The sequence below is a fragment of the Neolamprologus multifasciatus genome, chromosome 9, assembly GCF_963576455.1.
Source record: "Neolamprologus multifasciatus chromosome 9, fNeoMul1.2, whole genome shotgun sequence".
Taxonomy (NCBI): domain Eukaryota; kingdom Metazoa; phylum Chordata; class Actinopteri; order Cichliformes; family Cichlidae; genus Neolamprologus; species Neolamprologus multifasciatus.
Window position 1 is genome coordinate 24,307,029 of NC_140447.1, and position 27,689 is coordinate 24,334,717.

The 27,689-nt window shown below is 39.2% G+C and overlaps 1 protein-coding gene across 8 annotated transcripts in view; it reads right to left on the reverse strand.

Moving 5' to 3' along the window:
- myo3a (myosin IIIA) overlaps positions 1-27,689 on the reverse strand; it is a 67,810-nt gene that overhangs the window by 2,633 nt on the left and 37,488 nt on the right. For 4 of the 8 annotated variants that reach the window (XM_085173555.1, XM_085173561.1, XM_085173557.1 and 1 more), the window contains 22 exons: positions 27,021-27,119; positions 26,800-26,914; positions 24,618-24,744; positions 23,964-24,171; positions 21,619-21,766; positions 19,891-20,044; positions 19,301-19,389; positions 19,081-19,210; positions 18,461-18,543; positions 18,150-18,191; positions 16,089-16,130; positions 15,788-15,868; positions 15,121-15,326; positions 14,915-15,026; positions 13,573-13,735; positions 13,396-13,482; positions 13,187-13,310; positions 11,893-13,099; positions 11,650-11,800; positions 8,236-8,327; positions 6,600-6,640; positions 1,633-1,944 (listed from right to left, as the gene is read on the reverse strand). In XM_085173555.1, the coding sequence (XP_085029681.1) occupies positions 1,633-1,944; positions 6,600-6,640; positions 8,236-8,327; positions 11,650-11,800; positions 11,893-13,099; positions 13,187-13,310; positions 13,396-13,482; positions 13,573-13,735; positions 14,915-15,026; positions 15,121-15,326; positions 15,788-15,868; positions 16,089-16,130; positions 18,150-18,191; positions 18,461-18,543; positions 19,081-19,210; positions 19,301-19,389; positions 19,891-20,044; positions 21,619-21,766; positions 23,964-24,171; positions 24,618-24,744; positions 26,800-26,914; positions 27,021-27,119 (3,813 nt within the window). The remainder of the gene's footprint in view (positions 1-1,632; positions 1,945-6,599; positions 6,641-8,235; positions 8,328-11,649; positions 11,801-11,892; positions 13,100-13,186; positions 13,311-13,395; positions 13,483-13,572; positions 13,736-14,914; positions 15,027-15,120; positions 15,327-15,787; positions 15,869-16,088; positions 16,131-18,149; positions 18,192-18,460; positions 18,544-19,080; positions 19,211-19,300; positions 19,390-19,890; positions 20,045-21,618; positions 21,767-23,963; positions 24,172-24,617; positions 24,745-26,799; positions 26,915-27,020; positions 27,120-27,689) is intronic. The other 4 variants (XM_085173556.1, XM_085173559.1, XM_085173558.1 and 1 more) reach the window with 2 other exon arrangements.

The following is a 27,689-nucleotide window of genomic DNA, read 5'->3' on the forward strand; positions in this document are numbered from 1 at the left end:
GATCAGATCTGTCTCTTAAATCCAAGATGGAGCCAAAATGCTTCAGAAGTGGCTTCAGTGGGTGATATCATGGTGAGAACGTCCATCTTTCATATACAGCCTGTATAGCTTTGTCTTATTATGGTTATGTAGATAATGCTTTTCCCTCTTTCTGTAAACTAAGGTCTGACTTTACAAATCATCCAAATTCACTGAGATTACATTTATTTTTAAACAGTAGCAACTAGAGATGGGTATTGATAAGATTTTCACGATTCCGATTCTATTTTCGATTCTGTTTAACGATTCGATTCTCTTATCGATTCTTTTTTTAAAAAAAAGGAGAACACTAAGTTTGATTAGCTTAAAACTTTGTCTTATATCTTCTCTTTGAACAAGATAGAAATTTAGGAGTAACATGGCCTTACGATCCCAACAGTCACATATTAAGAGATCCACAGCCTACGGCTCTTCAATGGGGTGTCACAGGGTCCCCAGGAAAGAAAATTGTAAAAAATTGTAGACTGCAGCGAGAACTGCCAGCATCTGAGCCAGACTCTGTCTCTCATCATGGTCACCTAAATGCAGTGCACAGTAATGGCAGGTTTTGTAATAAGGCAGATCGCGCTAACATAATATGCACTGTTAGTTGATTATTTACCTGCCGCATTAACGGGAGAGGACGTGCAAACGTTACCGCTGCTGCTGGGTTGAGATTCACGAGTCCGGAGCGGAATTAAAAACACGACATTCATTTAAGGTTATCGCGTGTTTTGTGAGCAAATGCTTTTGCATATTCGTAGTGTTTCCTTCCTTAAATGAAATATCTACTTTGCAAGTATTGCAAGTTGCCCTGTTGTCATCTGTTCTCGTAAAGTATAACCAAACTTTTGAGCAGCTTACGCGCCATGTTTCCTGCCAGGTAAATGACGCTCCGCAACGTGGTGACGTCATTCGGGGCGACTGGAATCGATAAGGGAATCGTTTGCAAAAACGGCAAACAATTCCAAGGAATTGAAACAGTGGGAACCGGTTCTCAACAAGAACCGGTTTTCGATACCCATCCCTAGTAGCAACAGTAGTATCATTATTATGCTGAAGTAGAAACATAACAAATTCAGTTAGCAAACATTAATAATGTAACTTGTGACTATATTTGTGAATCAGTAAAGCTGAACTGCAATAAAGTGTACGTGCAGACGGTAACAAAGCGGTCAGCTGGACAAAAATCCTGAAGGCCATTACCTATCTTTCATCTGTTTCACATAATGCAAGTCGATGGAAATGATGACGAGATGGTTGGAAAAACAATCCCAAAAATGTCATAATAGGACCTCGTGGTTGGTATTGACAAAGATTAAAATGGCATCATAAAAAGTGGAAACGGATTTCCAGCTTAAAAGTGGTTCCACCTTGTTGAAGCTTATTGATGGTGCTGATTACAACATAGCTGAAAGTTATCTCTCAGGTGCTTTGAATGGGGTTGGTTCATGTTGCAGCTGAAACCTAGCTGGAGGTCTACAGTTGTTATAATTAAAAAAGCAGAAACAAGTAATTAATGCAGTCATGCACAGTTTCACAAAAATACAGGGACACTTTATAGGACATGTACTTATTGCCAGAGACACTATGAAGAGGACTAAAAAGACACACCTGTTTTCTTTGGCAGATTTGGGACGCTCCGGTTCAGTGGCGGCCCTCTCTCGGATCTGTCGACTGGGAGCAGTCAGTCTCTGCTCTACAGACTGCCTCCTGTCCCCAAACTGCCTTCTATCCATAGATCGTCTCCTGTCCATGGACTGCTTCCTCTCTACGGACCGCCTCCTTTCCATTGACCGCCTCCTCCCTATAGATTGCTTCCTCTCAGGCATGGATGATGTGTTCTCTTTGGACATGGAGGGTTCAGAACGGCTGGTAGAGAGGGCTGGGTAGTAGTGGTCATCCACATCCAACAGTTTCCCTGAGCTACAGCAAAAATAAGAGGAGGACGGGGTCAGACAGACATTAGACTGTCATCAAACAGTCTTTAAACAGGTTCTCTGGATGCAAATAGAGCACAGGTGTGACTGAAACCAGACGCAAATGCTGTAAAAATTAATGCAACACATTTCTCATAAACACAACAACCTCAATAAGAGATTTTGATTGAAGTTAAGTGCTTTCCCTCTCATTATGTTTTTCTTACTTTACACTCAAAACTGATTATAAAGTCATTTGTTTAAGGTCAGATAAAACTCTTTTCAAGTTTTTATTTTAAAATTAGGAGCAAGCGCAGGTTGGCTATATGGACTTCAGTGCAGCTACCTCAGCAACTCTTTAAAGGGGACCATATGTGCTCATTTCATACTCAAATTTTTATTTTTGACTCGACTGAAGTTGCTCTGCATGAATCAGACTTCAGAATAATACTTGTTTTTCTTATACTTGATTGTTGTGAAGCCCTTCGCTTCCTGTCTAAAACAAGTCAAAACATCTCCTTAAAGGCCACTCCCCTTTAGGCTAACTTTCCTTTGATTGGTTGCCCCTCATAAACAGAGGGTTTAGCTATTCTACTCACGCGCAGAGCTATTCTTTTTTCTAACTTTCTTTGTCTATAAGCTACGGAGCCCCGCAGGGAACATGGGAGAAAAAAAAAATTAAGACGGACTTTTGCGAGATCTCGCAAAACAAACTTGGGATCTCGCAAAAGTTTTGCGAGATCTCGCAAAAGTTTTAGCCGCATTCTTCGGAGGCCGCCAGCTCGAAGCCGACCGGGAGGTTGAGGCACGATGTGCCGGGAAAGCGGTGTTCCTCCCGGCTGTAGTAGGTCTCGACCTCCCGTTAGCTTTGAGATGGTGGGTGTCAGATCTCCGAAAACGTCGGAGCACTTTTGCAAATATGTGATGTCTTGTAAACCGAGCAGGTATCTGACGTTTACACAACTACATTCACGCCTCAAAATATCTTAAAAGTGTATTTTGTGACCCAGAAAGAGTAATATTACAACTAAGTAGCTGCCGCCATTGTTGGAATTCAACTATGCGAGATCTCGCAAAAGTCCGTCTTAATCTTTTTTTCTCCCATGTCCCCTGCGGGGCTCCGTAATAAGCAGGTGTTTGAGATACTCATGATCTTCTGCTTTTTGTGATTTTCTTTCTTTTAGAAGCCACTAAATGCTGGCACCAATATAACTATTTCTTTATTGTAGAAAAGGAGAAAAATATTTTCCCCAAATTAATTCACCGGCTGATTTAACATCTTTAAAATTTGTCTCTGTGATGGCAGTGACTATAAAATTAACTGAGCAGCAGAAAGAAGCCAAATCTTATTGAGAAGAGGATAATTATCAAGTCCTCATCATCCAGGTATCTGCTCACCAGACTGTGCAAACTGTCCATCTGCACTGTGCAGCCCTTCTCTCAGCCGTCACTTTGACCTCCATTTGAACAGAAGTGTGAAAAGGACAGTTTCAATGTGCAGATCAATATGTCTCACACATTATTAACATAAGGTAATAACCACTATCAGAATATATAGTCAGTACTGCTCAGTACACCGATCTCATTCTTACATTGTGATGTGTTTGAAGCTTGACCTGAACTTATCACTGTACTTTTGGAGGCGGGGTTGGCACACAATTATCCCACTGATGAATTACAATAAATGTGCTATTCTAAAGCTGAAATACATTCTTTCTCCTTGATTATAATTACCTCTCCTGTCTTCTAAACTATTAGCTCAATTATGTGATTGACACAGCACAGACAAAGAAAAACCACAATGACAATGGCTAGCATAAGATTTTGATCTATTATATAAGAGCTATTAATTTTTTTAAAAGTTTTTGTAGCACTAGATACAAATAATTCACAGAGGAATGCAGATGTTCAGTTTGTTTGTTAAGATGGCTCTGTGACAAAGACTTCAGGTTATACCTGGTCGTGTTTTAACTAGCTGAAGTATTGCCATTTCCTACAACATCCACTGATTTTTCTTTTTTTATGCCATATACCAGCGGTACCTCGGTACCGGTCCGAGGCCCGTCTGTGAAAATATTGTCGGGCATAAACCGATCCGTGGCGCAAAAAAGGTTGGGGACCACAGCCATATACAACTCAAACATTACTAACATGACAACATAAATTGATTGAATATCTCAAGGCACTTGCCACATTGAACTAACCAGATATGGCACATTTAACCAGCCCTTCTGAACCCCTTATTGACCTTGGAGTGGCAGTGCATGAGTCTTATTCAGGCATACCCGATAAAGGTATACCTGGGTTGGGGGTTGGCTTAGACCAGCCATTATTGGTAAAGTACAGCATATAGTCTTCACTGTTGTTTTATACTGCATCATCTCAATTTTTAACTATGATTTTTCAGTAATCTAAAGCTCTGAAATCACTCTTCATTTTTTGTACTGGCTAATGAGCCAGGTCGGAAAATAAATGGGGGCTCGTCCGGGATCTTCTGGATTCTTCTGGTTGACTAAACATTTGAGTTTCTTTAATAAGGTGAGAGAAGCTTTGAGGAGTGACTGAGCAAACTTTCTTTTCTTTTTTTAAAGCTAGGTGGCTATTTTGCCATTTTACAAGGCACTCCAAAATAAAGAAGTGGTTTATAAGCTGGGTCAGAACAAAAAAGGGGGACTTATCTGGGATCTTTTGAATTCTTCTGGGTAGACTAAAAATTATTTTTTCTTTAATTTTTGGGAAGGTTGCCTTTATATTTCTGACTTTCTACACTTGATTTTACTCATATAATTTACATAGACATGAAGTACATAAATGCATTACCACATTTCAGAGATTACTTTTAATTACTGTTGTCATTACTAATTTATGTAGCCATGCATGGCTATAGGGACAGCAACAGCCATATATCACTCCAGACTGAAAGTGAAATTGTTTTAGAAAGTTATTTTAGACAAATTATTCATTTGATTGAAGTGAAGTACCTTGATATGCACACGGAAGCATTTTTGGATGACTTCCCAGCATTGTATGCTTGATGAGCAAGATGAATGCAACTTGTGGGGTATCTAATTTCAGACCAAAATCAACATGGTGGCTTTTTTTGTAAACATTCTCTTACACTGAGAAGTAAAGCTACTGAGGTAGGAAATAGCCAATGTCTAAATCTGGCCTCATTTTAGAACACAAAAGGTTAGATCACAGTTAGCTTTTTATGAGTTGTCTGTGGTGTAGTGGTTAACACATTTGCCATTTACACAAAAGATCCTTGGTTTATTTCTGGCAGGAGATCCAACCGCAGTGTGTCATATGTTACTGTAGTCCTGGAAAAATGGGACGTTTGCTTCAGGAAGATGTGGTGTAAAATGTAAAATGTTATCACCCCTTGGGAAAAAAAGCAGATGGAAGACTATTTCATACCAACAAGAAGCAGGCAAATCTAAATGTCCTTCTAATTACTTTCTAATAGTTCTAATAACTTAGATAACAACTTTTTCTTAAAAATAGGGTTACAGGCCTTTTTAATGCTCTAAGCAAATATTACCAGAGATCAACATTTTAGTATTTAGCTTAAAGTAGCAATATATCATTAGCCACAAGCATACATTAACCTATAGCCGCAGACTTGTTTGAAATGTCCCAAATAATATGACAGAATTAATTATGCACTGAATGCACAACGATTGCAGACATATTTTTGAAATGCAGTGTGGTGAGAAGCCTATAAGGTTTCATAAGCTTGAAATAGGCTGAATAACCAACCAACTTGTAGATTTCAGAGTGCTGATGGTGGTACTAAAATATAGATATCTGTGCTATGCAATGACACTTTCCCTCCCCATTTCTCATGTATTCACTCTCATTTACTATCATCACATCAGTATACTCTCCAGCTTTCTATCCCTACCACCCACGTTTTCCCATTTCCCAAGCCCAATAGCTGTCAGCTTCAGCCAGAGACACTATTGTTCCTGCTGACCTTCTCATCCTTAATGATGCATGTAAACTGCTCCTGTCCATCGCTGGCTTTATTTATTTGCTAACAAATTATTACCCTTGATGTTTAGCACTGTGTTGTATTGTGTGTGTCCACATCAAGGTGGCTCAGTGTGTGTGTGTGCATGTCTGTGTCTCCTCAGACTGCTGTGATAAAGTACCCAGGCCCCTGCTTGTTCAGCCAGCCCTATCGGTCTATCTTCAACCCCTCACTCTGTGCGGGATGCTCACCTTGTGGCCTGTACAGCACATACATATGCATGACTGCACACATCCACAGATACTTTCTGGTTTCATTTTCTTTTCTTTAACAAAAATGCTGAAAACATTTACCAGTATATTCGAAACATGTCACATAATGCAGAAACCCACAGAACAACTCCTATAAATTATACCAAACCACCAATTTGGGATTCCTTACGTTAGATTTCTCTAAGAATATGGTATTCGGCCAATGTAAAGAGGTAAAAGATGAGGGCAATTAATTTAACTGTGGATGTGTGTATCACTGTGGATCATTAAGTTTGGACCCTATGCCCTTGCACTGTCCCTATGTCGGCACAAGGCTGTAGTTGTTACTATGGCCCAGGAGTAGCAAGCAAGGAGGCAGCATGCCAACCTCATAAAACAGTAGCTAATAGGTTGTTAAAATAAGAGTGGGACACTTACCCCTCTTTCCTGGGTTTGCGTTTATCATCTTGGACAGACCGCTGAATGAAGAGAGATGGAGAACTGATTATTAAATGTCAAACAGCCAACAGTAATATCTGGATGGATTTACCCACAAACACTCTATATTCATGGTTTCTAGATGACATATCTTGTTGTATAAGATGGTGACATATCATCTTATAGGAGAGCATTACCACTAATCACAATCAACTAATCTAGAGAAAAACACAACAATTTGGAAATAATGCGTTAAACTGAAGCATGATGGTCACTGATGTCTATGAGAGGCATTTCAGTCACGCAGTGAGAAACGTCAGATAAAAGACCCCCACTAGTCACTTCGTTAGCCAAACTGCACATTAATGCAAGTATCTAATTAGCCAATTTGATTGCACTATATAGACACAACCTGCTGAAGTCCATACTGATCATCGGAATGGGCCAGAAAGTAATTTAAGTGACTTTGAATGTGGCATGGTTCTCTATCATATCGAGACTATCTCTCCACTAGATAGTCTCTCACTCAGAGAGCCAAGGAGCCAGACAGACTGGTCTGATTATTTCAGAAACTGTTGATCTGCTGGGATTTTCCCACACAACTATCAAGCAGGCAACAGTAACTCAAATACCAATTTGCTGCAATCAAGGTATGCAGAAGAGCATCTGTTAAAGCACAACATGTTGAAACTTGAAGAACGTGGGCTACAGCAGCAGAAGAAAAAACATTTTCTGGTCTAATGATTTCTGATGCATTATTCAGATGGCAGGGTCAAATCTGGGTGTAAACAACATGAAAGCATCTCTCCATCCACCATAGTATAATGGTGTCACTGTACATTTTCTTGGCACACTTTGGGCCTTGTAGTACTAAGCCTCATTTAAACTCAGTAGTTGGCTTTGCTATGAAGAATTTAGGTTATTCTGAAGGTAAAAGAGGGTCCAACCTCATAGTAGCTAATAAAGGGTCCAGCGAGTGAATTTTTTTCCCCTTAGCCATAGGTTTTCTGTGACATGTCTCTTTTTAATGGGATGCGCCACCATTTTAGTGGCTGTTCTCTCATATTTTCAACAATGCAAAATGAAACATTGTTTAAATATTAATTCCACTAAAGTTTAACAGAATTCTTCTGTTTTAAAACTACTTGAGCAAATGTGAAAGCACAGTAAACGATTTAGTAAAAGTCTGCTGCTTTGAGTGTTGAATGCCTAAATGTCTAAAGAGATCGTCAGTCTAATTATCGACTAGATCGATTGTATCTGCAGTGTTAACTACACTACAGAACAAACAGAACAGTAAACAGCAATCAGGTGCTATTGTGCACCAAAATGATTAAAAGATTTCTAACAATAAACACTGAATAAAAAGGGACTACTTTTAGTACAAAAGGGAAACTTCTGAAGAAAATCACTCCATTGACAAAAATACTTTTCCAGACAGCTTCATAATAGTCTGATATTTCTCACCTAGGCAACATACGGTGTGTGGTAAAGAGCTCTACTACAGGGTAAAATTTGACAATCAATAGTGCATTATTAAAGCTAGATGCTGGGAAGGCGGTTACAGGTGCAGCTGACGGCAAAGCTTTGTTGTAGAAAATATCTGAAATCGTTCGTCGCCTTCTCTTAGACTTACATGAATCAGGTTGTAATAGGTGGAGTCCTCTGGTGTATTCAGGGTCTTTGGCTGCTGGTTCCTGCGGGGGGTTCTCGACAATCTTTTGTCAGCTGAAAAGTAACACGGACAATTTAATGCATCCGGCACTGGTTTTGCTGATGATAATAGGGCAACTGAGGCTGACAAAAATGCACAACTTTACTTCCTGATAAACTCTCAAAATATCTTCAACACATGATCAGTTTGCATTTTTTTAAGTGTCAGTTTGTTTTCATGGCATGCCCACCACTGCTGCAGCCTCTTATTTCACAAAAGTACTCTTAGCTGAAGTATTTTGGGGCATTTTCTTCCCTTCTTAAAGAGCAAACATGGCAGATGAGATGGGGGATGGTGAGACAGAGACGACTGCCCAGAAATTGCTGCCTTCAAATCAGTTTGTATTTCCATCTTTTTACTTCCTACTTTTCACAGAATACGTTTCTGCAGCTTTAATAACAAAGAGTGCTGCTGTAAAATGCAGATTTCTGGAAATATATAAGGATTTATGTTAGCATTATGGTCAATTGGAGAGGAGGGAGGTATTTCTACTCTGTGATGGATTTCTACATCTGGATGTTAGCCTCAGCAATTCATAATATTTTTCTCCTGCAAGATGCCAAATAAATTACAGTAGAAAACTGAACATATAACATGCACATAATGTGTTTTTGCATTATGTTATATATATATATATATATATATATATATATATATATACTGTATATATATATTTTTTTTTTACTTTTGACAGATGACTTTAGAGAGAAGTCGTGAAATGAAAGATGACTGGATTCAAAGCAAGAACCACCAGTGCAGTCCAGATTAATGACACAGGTATAAACATTTGATGTTATATATTTCAGTTATATCTTACTCAAGATTATTGTGTCATTTTTATGAGGCTCAGGAATATTTTTTAGTGTATATTTTCTAAGGCACTTGTGGAAGTGCAATGTTTGATAACTTTGTAATGATCCACGTTTAATTCCGAGTACGGTATTTGAACATGTAGTGATTGGGTGGGCAGCTTTCATGCCTGACATCTCCCACCTTGCAGCGGCTGTACTGCAATCTATCATGTTTGTCATACATGATGTACTGTATCAACAACCCTCATCTATGTTATTGCAATTATAAATATATTACAGTGACCTTTGTTTGATGCTCATTATTAATCGCTGTTCACATACGGGGAAAAAACAATCCATCACGTACAGAAACTCTCAGGTGAAGAAGGTAAAAAGTTTGTAACATTATTGAACAACTCCATCCAAAGGTCATTCTGAATTGCAAACAACTAAAGCCAATTTTACGTACCTACTTATTACTTCTTGCCATAATTGTTGGAAATGCTAACTCACAAAACATGATTAACATCTGATGACCTTTCCTGAAGAACAATGTGACTGGGATTCCTCTGCTCTCTCTCTCTCTCTCTCTCTCTCTCTCTCTCTCTCTGTGTGTGTGTGTGTGTATTGCAAATGATTTTGATTTATTATGTCAGTGAAATTCATGAGGACAGATTAGCGCCGTCAATAGAGAAATGACTTTGTGAAGCTGAAAATGATAATTTCATAGGAGTTGCACTAGCCCCTGGAAATAACACTGATAATTCATTCTGCTTTACCTCAGGCAATGCACTGTGCTGGAGAAGAGTTTGTAAAGGGCAAACATGCCTGGATTAAAGGAAGACTGTTATCTATATAGCTCACTCTGTGATACCACTCTTTTGTCTGCAGATCTGTACACTGCCGCAAGGTAGCTTAGCCTAGCATAAAGACTGGAAACAAAAACATCTATTCGGGCTATTTCTGAAAGAAAATAAACTGAGTAAGAGTCATTAAATGCTCTCTAGTTAACACACTCTTACTGGCCATTGTATTAGGTACTTCTTTTTAGCTGCTTGCTTATGTAAATAGCAGAAGTGGGACGTGTAGCCAACAAATCAGCAACTGTGTAGTGTCAACGTGGACCAAATATCTGAGAAATGTATTCTGCACCTTGACGAATTCATGTCACAAAGAAGAAAAATTACTTGGAAAGACCAATGAGGATATAACCCAGTGCTATTGAGTAGTTCCAGGTTATCAACTGAGTTAGCTAGTTTTCTCTTTGTGGTAAGGCTTTAAGACTAGCTAAGCTTTATGTTCCATTATGGATTATTATTTTTTACTATATCTTTTTTATATTAAATATAGCATGGTTAAGGATCAAAAAGTATTATGTTCAGGACAGAAACACCATAAAATTACATTACGTTACGTTATTCATTTGTCTGTGGGCAGTATCCTTTTGTGGCTGGCTTTTGGTTTTGTCTTCTCCCTTTAGATTACTACTTTCATATTACTCTTTAGGGTACTAGTCAAAGAATGAATATGTATTCATAATACAAAATTAATTAAAATGTGGGCTTTTGTGGTGACAGGTGAAAGTTAAATGCTAGTCTTACTGAAGGAACCCTGGTGTACTGTTACAACTTCCAAAACAAAAGTGATTATTCAAAATGTTGACTGCTAAAACAGTTAAAACTGAATTTACAAACAGAGCATTACAAGGCTATCACACAAGATTAAAAAGGTACTGCAAATGCAATGCCCTTGTAATAAAACTCAAAAAGACTCTAAAGCTTGATAAAAAGCAAAATAATTGAGATTGTGGTCAAATATGACCCTTCATTACATAAATATTAGATTGTTTACTTGAGACACCTGAATGTACAATGACAGCTGTCATCTTTATTTTTGCAAAGTGAACTTTTCAAATTGCTGCCTCTCATCATTGACCACCCCAAAAGCAATTACAGATATCACCCATGCAAATCAAATGTTATCTTTGATGACACATGAAGAAGAGAAATGCTTCCTGTTTTGGCACTTGACCTTCTCAGGTTTCCTAATCTAAAAGAGCTGCAGGACACAGAAAGAAGATACTGTCCATCAGTAACATGGTCATCTACTGGAAGTCAGCAATAAAATTGCAATCTCCTTGTTTTTTTTGTTTTGTTTTTTATCGATCAAAATTAAAGAACAGGGAGAAAATAGCTGGAATTTATTATCCTTGAAAATGAGCACCCACTCCTGGCCCAGATTGTTGTTTTCAGTCAGTTTGAATAAAACTAATAGCTCAGTCGCATTTGACATCTTTCGGTCAATGGTTCTGAGCGCAGTTGGGCACCATATCCATTATCTTCAGTTCAGCCGACTGAAAAAGACTAGAGAAGCTGAGAAGACAGTGAGAATGGACAGACTGTCTTTCTTAATTATCTAAAGGTCCAGTGCATCAAAAGCTGAACCAGAACTTCAAATTAACTTTGGGTCAATCCATGACAGCATTATGAATTGTTTTTATTGCTTTATAATCTGTTTTTCACCTAGCCAACCTCACTTATCTTACTTGAATGGCGACGCTGGGGAGTGAAGCTACCATTGATTGCGTTTCCTCTCACAAACAACATGCCATTGTTCTCAGGGTCTGATTGATGGGCCTGGATGATCTCATTCAGCTTCTGCTGCAGAGTCAGAAAGTCCTCAGACGTCTTTGCGATCTGTTGGATAGATTAGAAGGAAAAAGAACATAAGACTGGTGAGAAAATGACAAGATAGTGAGTTTTCAATAAAATCTGTTTGAGGCTATAACCTGTCTGGAGAAGCTCTCCAGCCTTCTTGTCTCTTTCTGTGCAGCTTCCTTGTTGGCCTTCAGGTTCTTCCTGTCCTTGTACCCTCTGAAGTTACTCTGGATCTTCACTGCAGCGTGTTCTTCCTCCAGTCTTTGTTTTTCAACGTCTGTCTCATCTTTACGTTCAATTACCACATCAGTGATGTCCACAGCCTCCTCCTGTTCTGCATCAGTTGGAGTCCCAGATTCCTCCTTAGCTCTCAATTGCGCTTCCCTCTCAGCTTTCATTTTCTTTCGGTCCCGGTGGCCTCTGAAGTTACTCTGGATGACAGTAGCTGCTTTCTCTTCATCCAGCCCTTCTCGGTTCTCACTAGAAGTGTTCTCCTGGGGTTCTGGAAGAGATTCCTCTGTCTCTTCCTCCTTTGGAGGCTCTGGAGGAACATCATTCTCCTTCTGCCTTTTCTTGGGAAGCTTTCCCTCCTCTTCGAGTCGTTTGCGCTCCTTGTGGCCTCTGAAATTGCTCTGAAGCACTACAGCCGCTTTGGTCTCATCTGCATTTTCAGCTGTTGTCGAGGCTTCTTTTTCTGCCTCGTCACTACCTGGTTCCTTTTCCAGCACTTCGTCCCCTGCAGGACTTTTTGCTTTCTGTTTCCTAGCTGGGATTTTGCCTTCTTCCTCTAATTTCTTCCGCTCTTTGTAACCCCTGAAGTTACTCTGGAGAACAGTGGCTGCCTTGGTTTCCTCTTCTAAATCAGCAGCTTCCTCACCTGCAGTTTTTTTCTGTCCACCATCCTCCTGCTCTTCTTTTTTAGCCTCAACATCCTGAATCAGTGCTTCCTCTGCCACTTCTGTGTGCTCATCTTCTGGCACCTGAGTATTATCACTGTCATCATTCTCCTCTGCTTTATAAGTACTTTCTTCATCTTCCTCATTCTCCTCTTGTTTATCAGCTGACTTTTCACCTTCTCCTTCTTTGTTAGCCAACTCTTGGACATCTTTTTCCTGTCCCTCTTCCGCTGTTGCATTTGGCAATTCCAGCTCTGCTCCAGCCATCGTCTTTTTTCTCTCCTTAAACTTTTTTCTCTCTTTGTAGCCCCTATAGTTGCTTTGAAGAACCACTGCAGCTTTAGTTTCCTCCTCCTCGTTCTTTGCATCATTTTCTGGTTTTGCTATCTGTTCCTCATTTTCTTTCGAAGCAGTCTCTGCTTTCTCTTTCTCTCTGGCTTCCCTGGAAGCAAAATAGACACATTTATGTTAAAAAGAAGAAAAGAAAAAAAAAAACATTTCACTGCTGCTTTGTGCATATCTCTCTTACAGCTTTCTTTTAAAGCTCTTCCTTTCTTTATGCCCTCTGTAGCGAGCCTGAATCTTGGTTGCCGCTTTATTCTTCTCATCTACCATCTCTTTGTAGCTCTTTTTTGCGAGATAGCCTCGGCAAACTGAAGAAGAAAATGGAACAAGGGTAAGCCAATATAATACGCACCACATATAGATAATGTAACTAATTTAATATCAGACTCCTACCAGCCTGAAACTGGATGATGAAGGCCTCCAACTTTACTTTGCTTTTCTCATCAGCTACCCTCTTCCGAGCTTGATGGCCTCTGTATGCTGCAGCACAAAAAAAAAAAAAAAAATTCTATGCCTCCTCTATAACTTGTTGACATTGTGGTACACAACTAGCGTGCACAGTTTACTAACCTGACTGCAGCACCAGGGCACTTTGTTCTCGCTCTTTTAATATCCGCCGGTACCGCTTGGCTCCAAGCCAGCCTCGAACACAAGCCTGGACCAGGATGATTCGCTGTGTTGTCTGCTGTACCATCAGATTCAGATGTTCAACGTGGTAATACTTGAGAAACACCTAAGCCCAGAGAGATAAAAACAACTGTTAGTTATTCAAATACAAACTTAACACTGTAGGTTTAGCCTCAAATGCAGAATCACGCAAGCACTGTTGGATTCCCTTTTCAGGCACAACAGTGCAGAAGTTATTGTTCTTTCACAGCAGGAGATTTCTGGGTTCAACAATTTAAGGTACCTTTTTATGTGGCATTTGCATGTGCGCGTCAGTGCAATATGAATGCATATGAGTCTCAAGTGTTTTAAGTTGTTATCAAGATTAGAAAAGTAATAAATGAATGCTAATCCATAAAGCAGCAGAAGATAAAGCATTACAAAGAAAGTAGCCTTCACTAAACTGGCTTCAGTTTGCATTAATATTTACCCTAACCCTAGGTAATCAGAGTATGTAAAAATACTGGCAGCTGTCAGTGCTACCCCTTAGCCTCCTAGTTAATGCACCTAAGGTATAAATTTGAAAATCTGACCTCTGACCTTGAGATCACGTCATCAGGATTCAAACTCCAAGATTTTCAGGAGCTGTACATACTGGATGAAAACCTGACCTTTGACCATAACCTTGAGAAAGAGGTCACGGAGATTCATCTATGGTATAAATGTCAAAATCTTATGTTGCTTTGTTCTCGAACTATTTCAATACAGAAACTTGAGGGTCCATGCCACCCAACCACCTGACCGCTTGGCAGGGTGACGACCACACCCCATCAGCCTTTTACAGTTGTGGGATAATCACTGTTGTTCACTCAAATCTATGAAATTAGATGATGATGATCTTTGAAATGCTCTTTGGTTATAGATTTAAAAAAAAAAAAAAAAAAAATCAGAAGCACATTCTTTTATTTTCATGCCTTGTTTAACCTAAATGGTTTGGGTGTATGAGCCTTCATCTGGAGTCCTTTATTAACTTGATTTGAATCTATTTATGACCATAACGTGTGGAAAAAAGCTTTATTTAGTATTGAAGTTTTAAATTGGCCTCTGGCAAAGGAGACTCAAAAAAATCAGCACAACTCTGAACTCAATGTGCTACATTTGGATGTTTGTTCCGTATGTTTGAGATTCCTGCTGGAACATGAAGGGATGCAACAATAAAAAGGTGGAAAATTTATTTTAATTTCTTGCCTCAACTTAACCAAACAGTGACAAACAACAGTGAACACCAAATTAAATCTCTCCTTACCTTTGTCTTTCCCATAGCCCAGTTTTCCAGCTTGGCCTTCTCCAGTATTGCAGCACATGTTTCTGGAGTCGCAGCGGGCTCCTCGTTAGCATGGTAAGCCAATAAGTAGTACCTGCAGCAATCAATGTAATTATCTGGACACTAATATCAAGGGTCTACACGCTGATTTTGTAATCACTTCATAAGCTCTGCTTTTCACCACTGACCTCTTAATGAAGTTAGCAAACAGGATGCGGTGAGAGTAACCCTGGCGTCTGATCTTGGCAGTCTCCAGAACACCAGTGTATCGAAGCTGGACCAGAACCTTTTCACGGTCAAACTTGTTGGCATGGCGATCGTTGTTAGGCTTGATGCAGCGCACAAAGTGAGGCTGACCTGCCACCATCTTGGACAGAAGGTCCATCAAAGAGTACTAGAAGGAGCAGAAGAAGAAGATTAGGGGTAGTTGTGGTAAATATATGGTAGTTATAATGTCTCTGGTGAGAGAAGGCACTCAAAGAAAACCAGCTAGAAATTTATGGTACAATTCTATAATGGTAGATGGTGGTTATCCAGCCCCTGGCCCTAAAAGAGTATCTATATATCTGAGTTTGTATGTATAATTTCTATGTTTGTATTTATAATTCTGACCCTGTGTAGAAAATTCAAAATAAATGCATAAATCTTTAAGATCTTTGCTGTACAATCATTCCACCCTGGAAACAAAACACACACAAGCTCAAAATTACTATGAAATCATGCTCATGATGAGTGTATGTGAACTACTGAGTACACCGGTATTTGTTTGTTAATTTGTGGCTCTCTCTAAAAACCTCCCAAATAACTGATCCAAGCAAATAAAATAAAATAATAAAAAAAATGTTCAAATCTTACTCTGAAGTAGGAGGCCACTGTCTGTGTTCTCATGTTGGTGGTTTCTCTAGGGTGGCAAGGCATGTCTCCAGAGTCACCTGGCTAAAAAAACCAAAAAAACCCATAAAACATATCAAAAAGGCCAATAATACCGGGTATATATTATAATACTACTCTCTATATTTTCTGCTTGTACAATATGGATATCTGACTAAATAATGACACATGTATGCGGTTTATCTTTTTTCTCCTGTGCAAATTTTACTCCAAACATTTGATTGTGTTTTTGAAAAACCCCCAATCACCGTTTTCATTTGCTTACATCAAGCAAGAATTTTTTTGCAGGCTTTAATTCCAGAGAACGCTGCAAAAGAGACGCATAAAGTGGATAAACAAGTAGTGCCAAATCAAGAATATGGTCTACTTATATACAACAGTGTTACACTCAAATCAGTCACATGTCAATGACTCAATGCTTAAAAACTGCTTAGAAAAAAACAAAACAAACAACCCCCCCAAAAAAGACAGCTAAATAAAAATAAAAAAAACCCCACTTAATTGTCCTTTACCACATATTTGGTAACATTTTAATAAGCTCTACATCTAATTCTCAACACAAACACAATGGGGAGAAGACCACCTTTATAGCACGCCATCAGCCTAATGCTGTTTTTTAGCATTTAAATCGCTCATCATGGCTTCTCAAGAGCAAAACCTTTGATGAGCTTTTTCCCTAAAATATGCAGATGAATGGAAATAAATTCAAGAACTAATCAAACAGTTCTTGTAAATGTAGCCGCTGTCGATTGGTTTTAGGTGAGCAAATGGCTTTGAGGCTTACATTTAGCAATGGTGTACGGCTGCAATCTAAACTAATTCACACCGGCACGTAAAGCAACGCAATTGAGTTGCCAAGAGGAGTTTTATTTGGATACTGGCACCTGAAAGAGTCAGGCTGATTACGGAATGCTTGGAGTGCAAAATTTAAAGTTTTAACACTGTTTTAAAAGCATTTTAAAAAAATGGATTGACTATGTAAGCCATTTTTCTGAAATTGCTTAGCAGAATTAGGCATGGTGCTATAAACGCAAATCCACCACAGTGATATATGAACAAGTCTAGTATTAGCACAACATAAGTGATACATCAGAAGGAAGTAAGGGATGTTTTTAGGTGCATTTAGTATTTTGCAAAGCAAGGCTGCAAATACACATAATGATCTGCACAGAGACTTAATGCAGGAAAATACTTTTAAGTAGACCTTTTATGCTCATTTCCAGCTTTATATTTTTATGCTTGGAGTCCATTAAAATAGCTTTGAGTGATTCCCGTCAAATCACTCTCTGCTTCAGCTCTTTTCCCTCTTCCTTTAAGCCAACTATCATCTGATTGGCTGCCTCTCACAAACACAGTATTTCAACAGCAGGTAGGCGGGGCCTCTGTTCAGACAGAGCTGTGTGCCTGAGATAACCACATTAGGGATACCTGCTCTCCTTGGCATCATAACAAGCTTTTGGCTCATTAGGGGCTCATGCTGAACTGATACTTTAGAACTTTTGTCATGTTAAACATGAGGAGCTATGCAAAGTTGTATATGATGACATATAAAATATTTCATTTCATTTCATTTTCATTTTCATTTTCATTTTCATTTATTTATTTATTTCACACTTGGTACAACAATTCAAACAAACCAACCACACTTTCTATCAAAGAAGAAGAAAATATTCTTATTAAACCCTGCCCCCTATCTGCAATCCAATTTATATTACAAGTGGGCACCAAAAATCAGGGAACAAACTAACATTAACATTTATCTCCGGTCCTAACCCAAACCAATAATATCATCATATCTTTGTTTTAAAACTGATTACTGTGCATTTTTAATCTTTTAAAAACCCCAAACACGTTGATTAGCTTTCAGTTCTGGTTTTAGTTAATGGAACTACTATTTTGTTAACACAGGAGGCACGGAGGTGTTGTTTGCACATCCAGAGGAGGCCATTCTGCAGGTTAAAAGTCTTGTATATACACATACATATACACACATATATATATATATATATATATATATATATATATATATATATATACACACACACACATATATATATATATATATATATATATATATATATATATACTATATATATACTATTTATATACTATTTATAACTATATGATAGTTATGTTACTTGTGTATATCAAAGTATATCAAATAGAAAATAAGGAAATGCATAATAGGTCGCTTTTCACTTTGTTGAACTAAGTAACTTTAACTGTAACTATCTCAAACCAAGCTACAGGCCACTATATCGGGATTGGTTGTTATAAGAATATCTAGAGTGAGGAAAGGGTATAGTTATACACACATCTTTATTACCTCGCTAAAAGAAAAAGAACTGTATAAACTTAGCACTCCCATCTTTTGAAACAGAAATGCAGCGAAAGGGAAAAAGAAAAACGAAAGAAAGGTGAGAAAATAAATAAAATAAGCAGTAATTACAGTTGGGTAAAAACAGAGAGAGACTGAATGAAAAACACAGTAGACGCAAGTATCTGAACTTTAATTCAGCAGCAGGTCACGACTGGAGTAGTGAGAGTAATATGGAGAAAATAAATTGAACAACTTTTCAGAGGAAGTTCTTTACGTGGGAGATAATACAGTGATAATGCAGACAGTGCTGTAAGTACCTTGGCGAGGGTGATGGTGCGTGTCGGGGTCCGTGGGCTCCGCATTGTGTTTATGCCTTTACCCTTGGTGTGGGCAAGGTTGCCTGTGAAATGAATAGTGGATTAGAGAGCGAGTCAGTGAACAAACTGCCCTCAACAGAGAAAAGAGACTTAGTCACACATCCAGAAACCATCTGAAGAAACAGAGCAGTGCACGTTATTTTAATCAGGTGGGATAATTACTGAGGTTACTTTAAGTCTAAACAGTAGGCTGCTGTCATGCTGAGAGTTACTGCTGATCAGGTCAGTGAACGTGACGTCAGGTTATGAAGCATCACTGCTAAAAACAGCCCCTTTAAAAATGCTTTTAAAGAGCAATAAGCAGATTATTATTTCTGTGATTAGATTTTGACATTGCTGACAAAGAATGCATGCTGGTAAAGAATACTGCTTATTACAAAACACGTCTGCCAGACGAGAGGACGAAGCTAAACAGGCTAAGAATGGCCTGTCATTTTATTTTAAGTGCTTCTGCATTGTTTTCAAATAATTAAAGCAAAAGTTAGAGCTTTTCACCTTCTACCTTTCTTTCTTAACTTGATTTTAACTTCATTCACAAAGAGCGGTTGTGTCTGCTTCACCTGTTCTGGTGAGGGGATGAGTGACAAGTTTGCGAATGAGCTCATTCTCCGACGACCGCAGCAGCAGGATAATGTCAGCTGGAAGGGTTTCTCTGTTCTTGGCCAAGAAGCCCGCGGCATTGTAAATCACCTTAAGGTTTGGTAGAGAGGTATAAAGAAAGATATGAATAGCAAATGTCAAACAGCTTCAGTTTATGATTAGAATTAAATGTTAAATTACCTTTCCAGCATAGTGGTGAATCCCAAAGCCCAGGTCAACCCTCATTGGCCTCCAGAAGCTTTTTGTCTTGAGATTACCTTCAAATTTCTCTAAAATATCAGACTGCATGAGTTAATTATCCAAACACCCAAGGCCATCCGAAGGTCCCTACACACCCTAGATTCAAGTTATAATATTATATAAATATCTTATAAATCTATAGTATAGTATATGTAGGGCACAGCAGCAGCCAGGCTTGTGAGAGGGTCAACCTAAATTTCTGATATATATCACAATTTTGTTGCAAGCTATATTTGATCGTGAAACAGTCACAGCAGCCAACTTTAAACATCTGTCACTGTGTGGTCATCGTTTTGGAGCCACAACCTAAATGATCACCACAACTCAACCACACTTGTTATCTTGCTCTGGGACAAAGCAAAATATCAGAGTGTATAGTTGGAGAAAATTTACATTAACACCTCATATGTAATCAGCCCCTGCACTAACAGGATGTTGTGGTTACCGAGGTTACCAAACTCAAAACATGATAACATAAATAATAAAGCAAATAAAACAAACATTTCTCTATTGAAATCTGAGCAGCTCACCTACGAGTGTCTGGTCAGTGGCCTGCGGGAAGCGGCTCTCTTCATCCAGAAGTGACAGCATCCCCATGGGCTTCTGCAAGAACAGGTCCAGGAGTGGCCGGTTGTCCTCGTACTCGATCATCCGGGCATCAACTTCTTCATTCAGGTACTCATCCTGCACAGGAGTGGAAATAAGCTCTCGTGATGTAATGTCTTTAATGGACTCCTTTCGTGGGTCAAAACACCTTCCAACAGCTTGAGGAAAGCCTGAATTTCAATCGATTTCAATGTTACCAAATAAAAAGGTCCAAATAAGATGTCAAATCAACTTCTTTGTGTGTTTGGGATTCCTTTAGCTAACCCTAATATATGATAACATGTTAGAATGAATCATGAACAAGAGAATAACCTTTCATGGAATACTGATCTCTCCAGTTGGCTCTAAATATCAAATTAATTCCAAGGTTAATCTCCTAATCCTAGCAAGACACTGTAGCTTTTCTGGTCTCTGGTTAATGACACATATTCACTGTTACAGGACAGCCTTTAGGACTGGGTTACTATACATGGTCAATAGTCATTACTCCTTGATCTCCTTGATACTAAGATGCTATTAATGCTGCTGCCTTAATAATAAAGCCATATTTCTGCATGAGTGAAATCTTGTCTTACAATATCAAATGCACTTTAAGATCCATTAAACAGCAGTACAGTTTTATATCCTTGGTTTTATTTCTTCACGCTTTAGCGTTCACAAAGGCTTGACCTTTCAAAATAAAAGCGTCTAGAAATTTACCTACATAAATTGTCCCAAAGCAGCTGTTTATGGACAGGACGATATTAAATCAACGATGTTGATTTGTTGTCTTTTATCTCCTCTTAACTCGACTCTGATGAATCTGATCTGCAGGGCAAAGTGAGCAAACCTGATCACATCAGGCTGACTCAGAGCTGCTACTATGACTCAGCAACATCAGCAGGGACTTCTACTCCACGGAGAACAAGTCAAAATGGGAACAAACAATAACAAATCAATCTGCTTATTCGAGCATGAAGTGCCACTGTGAAGAAAATGAAGTAAAGCAGAAAAAAAATCTGCATGGATGCAGATAGATTGGGACAATATGCAACCACACGCATAAACATACATGAAAACATGAGGGCAGCGGAGTAAATGCACTGCTGATAAAACCTTACCATACAGCAATCCTTTAATTCTGCCTTATTTATGTAGAACTATCAATCTCACAGCACCGTACATTTCCCTTATGCTCTGGATATACATATGATGGCTGCATAGGACAATATATTTCTGGGCCTGGTTCCAACAATACCCAAGAGTGAATTTAAGTCCAGCACTAAGTGTCTTCAACTCCTAATTGACCCTCGTTTAGAATGATTTATAACACCTCCCAATGGGTGACTCCAAATCATTTAACATTGGCAAACCATTCTCTGACCCCCCCCAAAGGCAAAACCCTCTCACGAGACTGCACGAGGGGAGAACAGAGAACCTCATTCTGCCATGAATAAAAACGGCAGCATATTTTACCCTTGCCATCTCTTTTAAAATGCAGACTGACAAACGATGACATGTTATCTCAATTTAGATGGAAATGAGTTAGAACCAAGGTGAAAACTGCACACAGAGAGCTGTTCAGGAGGGATTCACGTTCTGAGAAAGTGTTATTTGAATCCAGTGACAGGCTGGCGGGCATGCTGGTGTGAGGTTCGTGGGCTGAACTTTACCTGTTCCCACGCAAAGATGTGCTGGTTGAAGTAAAACTGGATCTGCTCGTTGGCAATGTTGATGCAGAGCTGCTCGAAGGAGTTCTTCTTGAAGTTTTCAAAACCAAATATGTCCAAGATGCCGATGTTAAGGCCCTTGTCGTCCTCTCTGGAGAAGACGAGGATAAAATGTTAAATCTTTAAATGAATTTATAGAATAGCTAACCGTGTGGTGCTAGGGATGGCTATGTTGTTCTGGTAGCTTGCCACTTAAATGGTAAGTGGACTGGTTCTTATTTTGCACTTCTCTACTCTTGCTGAGCACTCACATACTTTTCTTATTTTTAAGTTATGTTCTTACTTGTGTAAAAAGCAAAAGGTCTTGGATATTTAGTTGGAAGCTTATCTGCCACTGATTTTTTTCCCATCCATACAGCAAGTCAAAATTTCAGATTATTTTTTGTCGAAATTTTAACTTACTCATTCAGACCTTTGAGAAAATAATTCAAAATGGACGAAATAATGTAAAAAGTAAAATTTAAAGCCTTAAAATATTTTATTATTTGAGTTTTTTTTTTTTTAATTTACCAACATACATCTGTCATAAAGGTGTAAATTAGCTAGAAATAGCAAAAGAGAATTTTGTAGCAGGCTGCAGAAATGTTTATTTCTGCTTGAAAACTGCGCATGGAGTGTATGACTCTAGAGCAGGGGTGTCAAACTCAAATATACAGTGGGCCAAAATTCAAAACTGGATCAAAGTCGCGGGCTAACATTAATATTCATTGAAAAAAAATCTTCCTTCAAATATAACAAGGAATCTTTTCTTATGGACTCAAACAAGTTTTGCTGAAAAACTGAATATGGAACAAGCAAAGCTTAATACTAAACAATATATATAACTTACATAAACGTATATATAACTTAATATTGCACACATGCAAAATCAAAATCAAAAGCAAAATCAAAATTCCAATTAAATAACATATCAGTGGAATTCATTTCTTAAATAAAAAATGTATTTGCAGCCTTCTGAATTAAATTTTTATCATTTTATCATTTATCAAATTTTCATTATATTCTCCCACCTGTCCAGAAAGCTCCTGTTTTCTGCCTTTCTTTTTGCCATTTTGGGATAGGTAGCATGGCAGTATTTGCATGGTTGCTATGACTATGGTCAACAGAGGAGAGGGTGCTAATGGGTCCTGTCATGACTGACGTGCCAAAACACCAACAGAGCATTCTGGGAATTGTAGTATTAGCAGTACATGCACTGTATAATACTGGCAGGCCAGCTATAATATTAATTCTGTATGGCTTCGCCGGCCAAATGTAATTAGGCTGCGGGCCAAATTTGGCCCGTGGGCCAGAGTTTGACACCTATGCTCTAGAGGCTTCTAGAATGAGCCTCTAGTGGCCATTAGCGGAAGTGCAATTTTTAGCACTTCAGCTGAGAGGATGTTAGTAGACAGACATCATTTAAACGTTAGAAAGAATTTATTGTCTTTTTATGTTTAAAACTATGGAACCCCTCTGATGACATGGTCCAAAAAATAAATAAATTGTGCCCACGAAATACTATTTCGAGGGCACGAAATAGGTATAACACGCGCACGAAATGCTAATTTGTGGGCACGAAACACTTGACCGATAACCGTGATCTTTCCCAGGCCCTTGCAGTTGGTTGACAATAAAATCTATCCCAACGTCTGTAAAGCAACTAAGCTCTCAATATCCTGTTTAAATGTCTCTCCGTAATAATGGTTCCTTGCATTGCCAGGCTTTTCAAAATGCATTTGTAGCTCATTCCCAGCCTAAAATAAAATTCAATCATACTGTCTCTGTCCATGATGTATAGGTTTAGCCTACTCTTATGCTTATGTCTCTACGCAGCTGTCCAGCCCACAAATTAGCATTTCATGCGCACATTAAACCTATTTTGTGCCCTCAAAATAGTATTTCGTGGCCACAAATAAGTATTTTGTGGACATGTTATACTGTTTCGAGGGCACAAAGTAGTATTTTGTGGCCTCAATTTATTTATTTTTTGGACCATGTCATCAGAGGGGCTCCGTATAAAACTGTTAAACTGTTGGTTTTAACATCTCAAATGTACAGTTTTTTTTGTGTTTTGACACTTCATTAATTATTTTACAACTTAAACCAGTATAGTGATGCTCACGAGTATAGTGAATATACTCGATGCAATATGTACGCAAGTAGATTTTAAAGTATATTCTGCAGTTTTAAAGACTTGGCAGTGAATCTAGTTGTGTATCTATTTTAATCCAAAAGCAGGAACTTTGTCAGACGACCTCATTCGTGACAACCAAACACACCGTTACACTCTCTGCCCCCCATCTTACCCTTGGCTGTCAGGCCGCAGCAGCGCGTTGATTCGGTTGACAATCCAGCTGAAGAGGCGGCTGTAGAGAGCTTTACCCATGGCGTCCCTCACCTCCACCGCTTTTTCCACTGTGTTGGGTCTGACGATCGTCTCTCCGCGGGCCACAACACAGTGGGAGGTCAGGGCTTCCTGCAGCTCGTCTGAGCGGATACGAAGCAGAGATCCCACTGAGGTGACATGAGATAAGGAAGGGGATAAAAGTTAGCATTTATAGTGTGGAGTTTACTCAAAGCAGCACATCTTATGCAATATGTAGCCTCATTCTGACTGAGCAGGAGAATATTCATTCAATTAATAGGCCGCATCTATGTTGTTTTCTAAATTACCATTCAGAACAGGTGTTTGAATTCAGAAAATATAATGCAAAGCATGCACTATAATATCTAACCATTACAAATGTATGCTTCTTAATGATTTTTATGTACTAACGCAGTCTTGGGTAATTGATTTAACCAAATCATTTCCTGTATTTATCTAAACATGGAGGACTCCTGCAGAGTTAATGATGGTTAGCAAAAGAGGGAGGCAGATGAAGGGGGTGTAGCAGAAGAAATTCAGAGTCATATCTGGTTTTCTGTCATCAATCACTGTGCTTCTTTCTCTTTTTTCTTACCGTTCTCCAAGACAGACATGTTGCAGATGTTGCTCTTGTCTGTTTGGTGCTCTGAGGCAACTGGAGAAAACTCAATGTTCCCAGAGTTGAGGATGGCAGCCAGTGTGCTGTAAACATTTCCGAGCTCCTGCAAAAATTAGAACAAATACAGTTTGTATGGAAACATGTATCAGTGTGTGCAACTATCCCTAATGTCTGTGAAGGTTCTCAGTCATCCAGGTCATCGTAGTCAAAGGAGCTTGCAAAGAAAAGCGTCTGGACTTCTTTAAGTTACTTGAAGACGTTTCACCTCTCATCCGAGAAGCTTCTTCAGTTCTAAGGTCAAATGGTGGAGAGTCCCAGATATAACCCTAGTGGGAGTGTCCCCCCACAGAGGGACAAAAGGACCCCCTGATGATCCTCTAATCGCCTGAGCCAAGGTGTGGAACTGGGTGTGCGTCCCAATCAGCCAGAGTTTCGGGTGAGTTCATTGTTCATTTTACCGGAAGCCCACACACACGGACCAGTACCTCCTGTTTGACTCCCATCACCCTCTGGAACACAAACTTGGAGTAATTAGGACCCTACACCACCGGGCAGAACATGTTCCCTCTAAGCCTGAAGGGAAAAAGAAAGAACACACACATGTAAAGGAAGCACTCAAAACGTGCGGCTATCCTAAATGGGCGTTTTTAAAGTCAGCAAAGAGGCACAGAAAAGAAGATCAGACACCAGCGAGGGAGGATAAGAAGGACAGGCGCAACAACATTGTCATCCCCTATGTAGCCGGTGTATCAGAGAAACTCAGGAGGGTTTTCTCCAAGCATGACATCCCGGTGTACTTCAGACCCAGCAACACACTCAGACAAAAACTGGTTCACCCGAAAGACAAAACGCCAAAACACAGACTTAACAATGTGGTGTATGCCGTACAGTGCAGCGAGGAATGTCCAGACCTCTACATTGGAGAGACCAAACAGCCACTTCACAAGCGCATGGCACAACACAGAAGAGCCACCTCCACAGGACAAGATTCAGCTGTCCATCTGCATCTTAAGGATAAAGGACACTCTTTCGAGGATGCCAATGTTCACATTTTGGACAGAGAGGACAGATGGTTTGAAAGAGGAGTGAAAGAAGCCATCTATGTCCACTGTGAGCAACCATCTTTGAACAGAGGCGGTGGTTTACGACACCAACTCTCTGCCATCTATAATCCAGTTTTGAGATCCCTTCCCAGACGCCTTAACGCCCACTCACACCCTGGGCCATCTGACCTCAGGAATTCGCATGATAAGGTGGGGCCAGGTTTCACAATGAGCTGAAACTCTGGCTGATTGGGACCCACACCCAGTTCCACACCTTGGCTCAGGCGATTAGAGGATCATCAGGGGGTCCTTTTGTCCCTCTGTGGGGGGACACTCCCACTAGGGTTATATCTGGGACTCTCCACCATTTGACCTTAGAACTGAAGAAGCCTCTCGGATGAGAGGTGAAACGTCTTCAAGTAACTTAAAGAAGTCCAGACGCTTTTCTTTGCAAGCTCCTTTGACAACTATCCCTAATATGGTCACCTCAGACTCATAGCTCTAGCTTTGAGCACAGAAGCTCCGCCCACCTGCTGTTTAAATCTTCTGTTTGCGAGGAGTAGCCAATCCGAGAACAGGTCGCTCAATTATTATTTTGAACTATGAAAGCAGTTCAAATAGACCAAAAAAGGGCACAGTTTGTTAAAATCTTAAATCTACAAACAATACAGATTTGAAAAAACAAACAAAAAAAACACTAATTCACCTGCAGCACATATATTAAGGGATCAGCTTGAAGTGCATTTCATGGACGACAAAACGACACAGTAAAATAGCACTGCCAAGTGATTATAACATAAGTACTATTGATGTGGAGATCCCAAGAGCAATCAGTACTTTGAGCCTCATTAGGTTTTCACAATGTCAAGAACTGACTGCCTACATGTGCCTGCAGCTTTATGTTCCATCACAAGCCATATATACAAGACGAGAGGGCCGGCATGATCATACTGATTCTGAAGCAATACTGGTGCTATAGCTAGTAAGATTGTTTACATGTTATTTTTACATAGAGTGACTTTAATGGGGGCGAGTGAGAACAAGTCAGTGTGAACACTGGGATCAAGGTTATACTGCTAAACCTGTGGCCCAGTAATGAATACATCAGTTTATACCTCCAGGGTGAATCCAATGACTTTGAAACACTGCTCGACTGCATCAAACTGCTCCTTGTAGGAAGCGTTGTTCACTATGTCAGGCCCAAGTTTAATGTTCTCGTGGTACAGATACCTGCAAAACAAAAAGGAACCACTGGGGTCTCTGGAAGTTGGGAGTTTGCAGCATGGGACGCAGATAACAGTGTTTTGGGAAAATTGCTAAGGAATGTCAAACCTACTTAGGTGTTTTGCTGTCAGAGAGCTTGTAGTGGGCTAGCTTCTTCCTGTCAGCTAGACCAGCATAAATGTAGTAAAAGATGTGGAAGTTCCTCTCCCCCCTGTGGAAACGCGCACATATACTGGAAATCAAATTCTTGAAAAGGAGACATGCTAGGTAAATGTTCTCGCCACATGATTAACATGACTCCAGTTTTGTTTTCTTAAGAAAATTTATAACAAAAATAAACATGATCAATGCTAAAATATGCACAGGAATAGTTAGTTAACATGTTTCCAGCTTTTTAAAAACCTGGTGTATCTGATATCTCCATGTTGGTGTTACTCCTGCATCATGTTAATAGTGTCCAGGATCAACTTTATGAAAGAAATTACAAGCATAGATGAATGATGATGAACACTGAATGCCTTTGGTTGTTTATTATGAATAAAATTTAAGCTTAAATTTATATTAATCATGAATATGGTGAAGGAAAACCTGTCTAATCTTTTGCTAAACCCATTAGTAAATAACCATTTTTGTTTCAACAGGATAATCAAACTAAATTTGATTCAGGATACTGTCACCAAATCCCATCGGAAAGCATCAACAATCATTTCAGGTGTGTGTGTGTCATTAAAATATACCCATAATGAAGCAATTGAAAATTATCTTGCAGGGGTAACAAAAC